General features: G+C 36.4%; 1 protein-coding gene across 1 annotated transcript; it reads right to left on the bottom strand.

Moving 5' to 3' along the window:
• Positions 1-661: 661 nt before the first annotated feature.
• On the bottom strand, positions 662-10,828 carry GOLT1B (golgi transport 1B). The gene is made up of 5 exons (XM_081248532.1): positions 10,680-10,828; positions 5,516-5,607; positions 3,932-4,110; positions 3,060-3,141; positions 662-855 (listed from the first exon to the last, which is right to left on the bottom strand). The coding sequence occupies exons 1-5, from the start codon at positions 10,702-10,704 to the stop codon at positions 817-819; spliced, it is 417 nt and encodes a 138-aa protein (XP_081104658.1). The 5' UTR covers positions 10,705-10,828; the 3' UTR covers positions 662-816.
• Between the last annotated feature and the right edge of the window lie 58 nt (positions 10,829-10,886).

Below are 10,886 nucleotides of genomic sequence, written 5' to 3'. Positions count from 1 at the left end.
CAGACTCCTTCATCACCAAGAATGCTTTTTTTGTTAAATGCTTACATGTTATGAAAGATACAGATGCTCACGTGAGAGTCCCAAGAAGTATGAGGACTTCCAGAATGTGTTCCTGAAAGAAAAAGTGCTGAGTCAGCTATAACTTAGAAACTACAAGCTAGTAAAGAATGACCTTTGCATATTCCAACAAAGAATATCTAGTTCAGATTTTCACCTGGCTTTAAAATATTAAGATTCAGAAGAACGACAAAAGTTTTATTTTAACCATACGTTTACCAAAAAAAAAAAAAAGGGAGAAAAAAGTGATTCATACATCGACACTGAGTTTTCCTGGTTTTTATATATCACGATGACATAATCCAATCTAACTCATGCATCACTTTCAGAGACACAGTGCAACTGGAAATATTTTCGCTGTTGCAGAGGACATTACAGTTCTAAAAAGCAAATGCCTATGGGTGTGCTTGCATCTTCAAAATAAAAAGAAAAGAAACAGGCACTACAGTTCTCTAACGATGGCTGTGTTTCACACATTGTGGAAAAACGGTAAAAAATCCCCTTCAAGAGTTTCAATATGCATTGTAACATAGATGTCATCTCCTTCGGTTTGCTTGCTGACTTCTTAGATGACTTGGTGAGAAGTCTGTTTTCACTGCTTCTTTGTTAACTGCTGTTGCTACTCTGTAGGCTATACGTTTTAAACTTCTGTAAGGAACATTACAAGCTATTTCATGTAATTTAATTTTGTGCTGAATATTCTTCAAAGGATTTTATAAATAATACAATATTTTAAATGAGTCTTCAAGTCACTTGTTGTTATACCATATTGTTGCTTTCTCCGACTTTATCTACAAACTGCAAGAAGAAAAACATAATTAAATGAAAGCCTAGAGCACTATAAAATATTACATCAACACTTTAAATGTTGATTAAAAAACCCAGCTTTATAAGATTTGTGGAAAGTTAAGGTATGACTGACAACGATTAATCCAGTACTACTCACCACCATCTTCTGACATATAAATGTATATTAAAAAATTTTTTTTCTATAAGTTATTTCTGCATGACATGTTACACATATGACTTTAAGGGTGCAATACAAGAAACACAATGCAATGAATAAAAAAAATTGGATAAGATGAAGTTAATGCTGCTAGCTCAACAAAAAAAAGTAAAAAAATAAAAAGCTGAAATGTCAGCCATTCATGCATTAATGAACCCAATAAGGTATTTCAACTGACCATTATTGTGGATCTCTTCTGGGCCTATGTAGTCTTTGAACAAACAGATTTAGCTCCATTAAGTTCAATAATTAACAATAGCTACTGACTAAAAATACTTTAAATGTGTATTCTGGACTTCAGACTGAAAGTGGCAATGACATTAAAAAGAGACTTAATGATGCAAGCATAAATCGATAATTACGGAACATAAGTTTTAACACACATTAATGTAAGTGGTTATTTACTTTGGTTACTCCACCCCAAATATAAAGCAATTGGGCTTTCTTCAGCATTCCAGATGGTGATGCAAACAGATGTTGAAACAAAGTAATTAGTGAAGATATTAAAAGTTACATAACCCAAGTGACTATATAACACTATCAAAATCTAGCAATCATCTAACCCTTTCTTTCATTTCATTATTCACATTTTTACTTAAGCATTTATTATAATGAAGTAATAGTAATAGGAAACACAATTTATAGTATTGGATGTCCATTTATGCAAATACTGAAGAATCCTTAAATTAAGGACATGATTAATGATTACAGCTCTATAACTAGAAGTTTTAGTACATTCAAAAGACATTCTAAGTATAAACAACATTGACTACTGTATGAGTTTGGGTATTAATGCAAATGAAATCAGGATATACCCCTATAAGCCTAGGTTCTAGCATTTTATATTATTGCAAATAGGTGACTGGCACACTGAAACTAAAAGCTGCTCTCAAAGCACTCATGGATTCATTAGAATTTTACGGTAAATTTAGATGGAGAGAAAGCACAACATTGTCTCTCCAAAGGTAACTTCAAAAACTGTCTAGGTTATCTGGGCTGCAAGGTTCTGATTTGAGGATGGAAATGAGATTAGGCTTATAGTGGTACCTATTTTAGTGGGTAAGCCATCCTTTAGCTCTTTGAAAATTCAATAAATGCTATAACTACCTCTCTAGAAGCATCTACAAAAGTCTGCAAACAACTTTAAGAAGCTGACTGCCTGCCCTGGAGGAACAGATTTGACAAGACTGTTCTAACTGTGGACAGAGCTAGGAACGGAATTTTGTCATCTGACTCCCAGTATCACAGTGCTTTATTTAATTGTCTTAAAGCACTCCATGTGGTGATACAGTCTAAGAGAGGAAATATTTGTAAGAAATAATGGTGTCCTTTTATATTATCGCTTCTAAAATTAGAGATCATATAAAAGTTAATTGAAAAGTGCCTTGAACTCTCAAAGAGAAAGGCAGCAGAGCATATCAATCCAAGTTACATGAAAAAAGAGAGAACAACATTAAAAATGGATACAGTGAAACCACATTTCAGGTTCTATAGGTTTAGCAATGATTATTTTCTCTGGTATTCATGGTAACCACGATCTATGCGATGCAACCATTTATATCATAATAAAAAACTTATCAATCGTGAATCAATTCCTCAAATTTCTTCAAAGAGCATCAGGGAGCATTTATTTATCTTTAAAATTTTTATTTTATTTAAAAAACTTTTAAAAATTATTGAAGTATAGTTGATTTACAATGTTGTATTAATTTCTGCTATATAGCAAAGTGATTCAGTTATACATATGTGTGTGTGTGTGTGTGTGTATACACACACACACACACATACACATTCTTTTTTACATTCTTTTCCATTATGGTTTATCACAGGATATTGAATATAATTCCCTGTGCTGTACCGTAGGACATTGTTGTTTCCTCATTCTATATATAATAGTTTGCATCTGCTAACCCCAAACTCCCAAGCCGTCCCTCCCCCCAGAGAGCATTTATTTTAATGGTTTAAAAAACATATTGTTAAATATATGATTACTTACTGATCTAATTCCAGGTAAATTCAAGAGTGATCCAAGGACTGGCACTCTTCTAATAAATCCAACAACCACAGGAAAGAAGCCCCTGGGAGAGGCGAAAAAAGTTCTTAGAATGAACACATTCTCTATTACCAAAATGAACAGTTAGCCATGTAAAAAGAAAGGATCCTGTTAAAGTTTTGAATGTTTTAAGAGACTTCAAAATTCAGTTATTTCTTACCTCTTCCTGGATTTGATCCCTTCCTTAGTTGTGCTCATAACATTCTGCATAAACATCTATAATGGCATTATTATTACATCCTACTGGTCTATTTCCCATATTAGAAATGAGAGATTCTCTAAAGCAGATTTGGCACTTAATAATGTTTGTTTCCTGTGGGCAATATGGTGCTTGGCAGATAGAAGACAAATGATACACCTTTCTTGAATAAATAATTAAACCAACTTACTTGAAAGTATTTTCTCACATTGCATACTATTATTTACTGGGTAAGTGGCATTTGTAAAATATTAACTGATCAAAACCTCCCATAATGTATTTGGTCCAAAATTTTCTAATATCTGCATGCACTAAAGAAAGTGTCATCAAGCGACAGGAACTGTACAGCATCAGGTCTACATATTAAAATGCTGGATCTATCTATCTATCTATCTATCTGTCTATCTATCTATCTATCTAACACTGTCTGGTTGATGAAGATACCAAACATAAACAGAGTGCCATAAAATGCCAACAAAATAAATTTTATTGCATTGAAAATACTTTATAAAATAACAATCATCTGCATCTGATAAACACATCTGGGTTTCTGTAATAATTATTTGACATTATGGTTTACTGAAAGAGAAACAATAAAATAAAATGGTTGCCTTACCTGAACAAGAGAAAGAATCCATAAATTTCGAAGATCATGCCTATCAAAGGCCAACCAATCAGGACTACAAATACACCACCCAGGAAAAATCCTGTAGCTTTCATTTTATGTTTTTGGAAGAAGAATCTGAATGTTCTTTCTAAACCAATTACAAAAGCCAAGCCAGCCACAAATAAAACCTAGAAGAGGAGGAAAACGTAACACAGAAAAAGCAGTTAAATGCACTGCATATGTTTGAAGGGGTAAGGTCAAAGCTAAATATGATAAAAAAGACATGTGGCTTTTAATGTGAGCAACTGGCCAGAGAAAACTACAATGCACACCAAGAGGCAGAACCACGTTAAAGCTGCAGTTGTATCCCACTGTGTTCAGTCCTCTTCTATCTTGATTAGATGAAGAAAAGAGAAACAAAGAAAGATTAGGTGTCACCCAGCGGCATCTGCATCTGCATCTGCAGTGGTTTCCCCGGCTTTGGCTAGATGGCGATGGCTTAGTCAAACAGATGAGCGGCAAGGCAAGAGAGCGAAGGTGTCCGTAAATATGTCAACCGAAGGTACTCCTGGTTCTGAAAACTTGATCAGGGGTGATAGGAGTTCCTATGGATGGGAGAAAACCTGACATGGCCCAGTTGGTAGTAGAAGAAACCAGGCAAAGCCAGCAAGAAGATCCTAGTTTTATTAATTCCGGAAATCTGGGAGCAGCAGAAATGAAATACAGCCATGCATTCTCAAATATACTTATAGTTTGTATGTTTTCAGACAATGGACAAGAGATGGTGATTGACTAAATGCCTGCGTTTTCCAAGGTTTTATTCCCAAATACTTGCCTTTCTTCATAACCATTCTTCAGTGAAAAATATTTCACAAAAATATTTATTAAGCCTAATGGTTAAGCTTCACATTCTGAGATACCAATGCTGTTTATATTACTGTTTATTAAAACATTAATTTTGAACAATTGTTACCCTTTATATTTTCCAATGTCCAATTAAAAGCCCAATGTTAACATACACTTCAAAAATATTTTATCGTTATTTAGTGACTTTATTGCCCTCTTAGAAGGGTTATTATTTATTTCTAGAACTCTTGCACAGCCTTCACACATGGACAACAGAGTACACATTCCAAATAAACAATATACACACTTTTCTTAGCAGGTCAATTATTAATATAGATATATTTTTTAAAGGTTTAAGTGGTTTTTAAAAATCTGCTCATTTTATGCTATTTAAGCAAATGTTAAATCTCAGATGTGTAAAGTCAAAACATTAACAAATTTACCAAGACATGGGGCTATCAAGTCATCTATTTTGAACTATTTGAGGCAGTCTTGATTTATCTATTGTAAATCACATATCAAACACTTAACAGAGCAGTTATGGAATTAGAAAACTTCATTAAGCATTTATCTTTTATTTAAACAGAAAGCTGTCAGGTTCCACCCCTGATGAAATCACAGAATGTAACAGGAGTCTTCACATGAGTAACAGTGAATTATTTCCCCCCAATTTCATAGCAGGCAATAATTCATTAGTAGTTAAAACTTCCTTATGAATTTAGTTAAAATATATATTGAAAAACTCACATTTCCAATAGCCAGTAGTGCTTTGTCAAAAAAGAGAATCATTCCAAAGAACAGGAAAAACACTCCAAATCCTGTTAATCCCATTCCAATTTCTGCAATATAAGTTATATGGTTAAGGGTAGAGCAAAAGTAAAGTTACATTAAGATCCTCATAAACTAAGCAAGAAAAAATTTTCAGTTTTTCTTTTGACTGATATAAGGAAATAGGACCCCAACACTGCAGGCTGACATAATGACTGACATTCGTTAAGATCCAGAACAAATTAAATTAACAACAGAAAATTACTCGCAAAATTTAAAATATGAATGGGAATTTCTAATCCTTATATGAGAGAGAGCATTTCTCACAAACATACCCATAATAGAGAAAGACAAATCAGGAATCTAAACCTTTGGTTATATTATTTTTTCCGTCCCAAGAGCCCTTCTGGCATCAGACATAAGTATGTGGGTTCACTTTTGTCTCCTTTTCTCCTTTCATATTCCATGACTAGTATTTGTATGCACAATATCTGCAGTTCCTTCTTTCCCTTCTGAAAATGAATTCCTTCCTTAACCCACTGGAAATGCTATGGGAAGTCAGCACAGACTGCTTCTCACAATGACAACAGGAGAGATTTTGAGTCGAGAAGCCATCTCCTCCAAAGTTAATTTTCAGACTTTTAACTTCTTGACGGCTTATTATGGATTTATCTTCTACAAGTCTCTCTCAACTATGCATCCATTCACATATTTAGTCTAAGAGTCCTAAAATCACCTCTCCAACATTTCAAAGAACACTGTTTTACCTAATATTAATATTCTGGGTTTTTACTTTTTCATTCAAGAACAAAGAATTGTTGATCAACTCCTAAATGCCAGCAACTGTTCTAGGTACTGAGTATAGAGTGATGGACAAAGTATAAGCTTTTACGTCTATGGTTACTCTTTATACAAAACTAATATTTTATTGCCTTTACACTCCCTAGACTTATCTTTATGTCTGAAGAGTCTTAACTTTCTAAGGTTACAGTTGTACTATTCTGTTAATGTTACAAAGCACAATCCATGAAATTAGTTCCTTGATCATTTCAGTTTTATTTCAGGAAACAGTCACCAATCCTTATTTTACCTAGCAGCACTATCTGCATAAAATAATAAATCAGACCGAAACTGCCATATTTTGGGAAACACAATTTTAAATACACAATAGTGATTTCTGATCTGTTACTTAACTTTTTTGCCTCGGCTCCAGAGAGCTAAAATCTAAGTCACAGCTACTTAAAAATTTAAGCCACGTAAAATGTTATGATGAGTTGAAAATTTATATCCTATGGCTTTTTTGACATCCTTCACCTCAATATACAGTTAACTCCTGCCTCCCATTCCAGCTGCCTTGTTCTCCAAAAGTTAGTCTAAAAGAATTTGGGTACCTGTCCATAAATACACTGGTAAGTGTATTCCACGGACACAAATTCTCATGAAAATTGGAGGCTCATACCTTCATGCTTAAATGCTTTAGGAGAATTTAACCAAATAACTGTTTAGGTGTCAGACATAATTTCCTACAGGAAAATATGGACAAAAGAGCAAGGACAATTCCATTAAATAACTATTTAGTAGTTAGGATTTAGTCACTGGCAGCTGAGTTATTTAAATACAACTCATTTCTATGTTTTCACAAATTGTCCTAATGATTATGTACACATTTTGAGACGTTTGTTCATCAGAAAGGAAACTATATGGCAATATGCCTACTATGTATTGAGAATTTACCATGAATTGCCCATTACGAGGTGCTTTACGTATCTTACAGAACTTAATCCCCCCCATACTACTGCAAGGTAGGCATCATTACATTATTCTAGAGATTTTTTTTTTGCCAGGTTAAATATGTTTGATTAAATGAAATTCAAGGGCACTGGAGTAGGCTGAACTTCTGGGAGAAGCATCTTTAGGTTTAATATAATTAGCTTGCTACTAACATAACTAAGGAGATGTCAGTATGAAATTGACTGCAGTGAAAAAGGACAATGTCTGTACATGGTTTTACATTTAATGAGATGTTTATAAAAATATGTCATAATTCCTTTAGCAAAACTGGGGGGTTAAAAAGTAGCACCAGCCCCATGTTTCATGTGGGCAACTGAAGACTCAGATTAATAATTCACCCTTGATCACAGAATCAGCAAATGTGCTTGTGGAGGGGGACAGGTGCAGGGAGGGACGGGGGTGTGGTGTGGAGTCTGGCTAGAATTCAAATCCAGTCTTCAGGCTCCACATCTTACAACTATAACAGGGGAAACCAAAACATTCCCACTACTTTATCCAGTGTCGTACAGAAAGAGAGGGCTGCCTGTAACATTTTTGCCAAAACGGACACTAGCATGTTATTGCCCAATAGTCCCTGATCTGAGTGGGTCAAAAGTCTCAAACTGACCTCGCTGTGTTATTTTCTCCCCTCCAGAATTCCATTCTTGCCTATGCCTATGTATTCACAAGCCCTCTGGTTATTAAAGTCCTACTTGGAGCTGCTCTCAAACCACCAGAACCTTCATTCCCGCTCGTGCGTGCGCGCACACAGCACACGTGCGTGTTTTTAAAGCATAATCTGATAAAATCAGTCTAATAAAACAAATGTATCTAAAATCAAAAGCTTATTGTAGAAATTTGATAAGGAGAGATATTCTTAATCCAATGACAATCACTGTTAGCATTTTGATATCTTATTTAAGACATTTTAAGGCAGCACTGTCTTTCTTACTATGCCCATTCCTTTCAAAAAGTAAAAATGTCACAATAAAGAACTCAATTGAACACCATGGTGGAATTTCAGGCAATGTGACATAATGAAGTAAAGATTTAGAGGCAGCATAGGAACTGCCCCACTCCAGCCCCCTCAATAAATCTTGTGGGTTTTTTGGGGGGGTGGGGTGAGGTAGGGGGTGCTACTATAGAATTCCTTAAAACAATTATGAATTGCTATTTACTATGATCAGTACTTGGTCTGGTACTTCTCTTCCAGAATCAGGATCCCAGATTAATTTTGGCAAGTCACTTGAATGATGGCTGATTCCTACAGTTAAACACACACACAAACACCATTTGAAATCCAAAGAGCTTTTGGTTCACTAATCATTATGCGTTCTGATCCATTGTCTTATCTAAAACACTTGGCAAATGAGCAGCAAAGAGTATCATTTCATCCTCCTCATCAATTTAATGAAGTGAGGAGAATGCTTCCTATTCTGCCCACATTCTAACCCAACCCCCTTGTTTTGGTTTTTGGAAGGATGTAAATCAGGCACTTGTCCCTATAAGACTTCAGTAGAAAAGAATCTCTACACACAGGATAAGTAGTTCATATATTTACTTATGAAATAATCACAGACTAAGATAGGAAAGTTAGATAGGAAAACTGTGTAGAGATTAAGTACTTCCTCTGAGTAATTAGCAGTATTAGAAATAAATTCTAGCAATTTATGTACACAATTCTGCTGAATTCTGGGTTTCAACTGAGAGCAACAGAACACTGCATCATAAAGAAAATAGGCTCTGAATATTCTACACAGTCTCTCAAAAAAAAATCAATGCACAATTCTAAAGGATAAATATCTACTGTTGAAACTCTTTTTGCTATGGAACAATTTCATCATTCTAAGATAGATTTCAAATAAGCTTTATAGCAAATCTTCTTAGATGCTAGTAGGGTACCGTGAAAAGAACAAAGGTTTTTGAGCCAGCAGATTTGGGATCAAGTCTTGTTTCTGTCACTTTCCTCATGATTATACACTGAATTTCTTTTGAGCCTCCTTTAATTTATAAAAGAGACATACTCGTCTTTGCTCTACAGGGCTCTTATAAGAATTAAGGATAACTATTTATATAAAAGCCCACGGTAAACTGAAATAAGATGCTTTTATACAATTATATACAATGGCTACTTTTATTATAACAGTAAACCAAAACATCCCACAAAAAACAAACAAACAAAAACCCCAAACAAAAAAGGACTATACTTATATTTTCTCTGATCAGAACAGGCAGACCAAAATGGGCATCCAAGGTGCAGACCCAGTCCAATTTGAGGAAGAGAGGGAGCCTGATTGGGGTGGCAGTGTATGCAGGAGTTATTAGCAGCTCGGTGAAGTTCAAGTTAGCCATGACTTGAATCCAAACCTTACGACTCTACTTTAAAACACGGCATTTTTAAAAGAAGTTCTATTTTTATTTCAACAGGCTGTTTAGTTCTTAAAATCTTTAAAATTCAAGTAAGTTATTTAGAATAAGAAAAACAAAGGCGTGGCAGATAAAACAAAGTGAGATAAAAAGTCTATCACGACCATCAAAAGATAGGAAGCATTGGCAGAAATGTAAATACAAAATTAAGATTGACAAAAAGGGATAGAAAAGTGGAAATTTTATATTGATAGCAAAAGAAAACAGACAGCAATGTTAATCTTAGAGATAAGATAAACCTGGAGAACTCTGTGGCAGGCAGAAAGATGCTAAAATAATAAAACATGCCACCAAAGCACAATATACAATATTAACGAAAGAAATCGTTTAACTAAACACAGAGTTTACTATTGGGGAGACAGTAGCCGGTAGAAAAGTGAAGTTGTTTCAAGGAACTTTTAAAAGGTTGCTTCCAGTAGTGGCAAAAGGTAAATACTCAAAATATTTAAGCGTAAGCACATTTTCAAAAACAGCCTATCATAGGTGACATTTAAAACTCGGCCTCCCAAATAACCAGCAGTAACTTGTAGAGGACCCCAAGCATGTCACGTGCAGAAATGTCCCCAAGAGTGGGCCGCGGGCACAGCGCATCAAACTTTCTGTCGTGGCCACCCGCGGGAACAAAGCGCCCATCTCCCTGGGAGTGAGAGCTGCGCTACCCCGGTGCGAGACAGACGCCGGGCGAAAGCTCCCCCTCCCCAGCTAGGGCGTCTCCCCAGACCCCACCGACTCTCCCCCCAGGCCAGGTCCGCCACCGCGAGTGCGGCCCTCGGTTCCTCCAGGCAGCCCTCCAGACGCCCACAGCCCTAGCTGTGTCTAGCAGGCCGCCGCCCCCATTCCGGAGCTTCATTCATTGACCCGGGCGGGCGGAGGGGCGGGCGGACGAGACCCAGCCCAAGGAAGGGGTGTCCGGGGCTCGAGGCGGGGCCTCGGAGCAGGTACTTACTCTGGGTGTCCGTTAAGGAGATCATGGCTGCAGGGGTGAGGGCGGCGTCGATAGCACCTCGGGGCGGCCAGGGTGTGAAGCAAAGTCGAGAGAACGAAGCCGGGAAACACCCCGGGGGAAAGCCGCCACGTCTTCCGGAAACACGCAGCCGCCCCCACCCCAATTCAAAGCCGTTTCCCATTGGCTAAGCCTGCTCCCAACATCAAC

Source organism: Mesoplodon bidens (assembly GCF_964165515.1).
Source record: "Mesoplodon bidens genome assembly, chromosome: 11".
Classification (NCBI taxonomy): Eukaryota; Metazoa; Chordata; class Mammalia; order Artiodactyla; family Ziphiidae; genus Mesoplodon; species Mesoplodon bidens.
Note: the sequence above shows the minus strand (reverse complement) of the source record. Positions and strands in the feature narration are given on the sequence as shown.

Bases quoted from the DNA above. Each gene is read 5' to 3' on its own strand.
- GOLT1B (XM_081248532.1), bottom strand. From the start codon at position 10,704: ATGATCTCCTTAACGGACACCCAGA. The intron at 4,111-5,515 runs GTGAGTTTTTCA...CTCCTCTTCTAG, and splicing joins CACTACTGGCTATTGGAAAT to GTTTTATTTGTGGCTGGCTT. The intron at 3,142-3,931 runs GTAAGGCAACCA...CGCCTCTCCCAG, and splicing joins GGATTCTTTCTCTTGTTCAG to GGGCTTCTTTCCTGTGGTTG.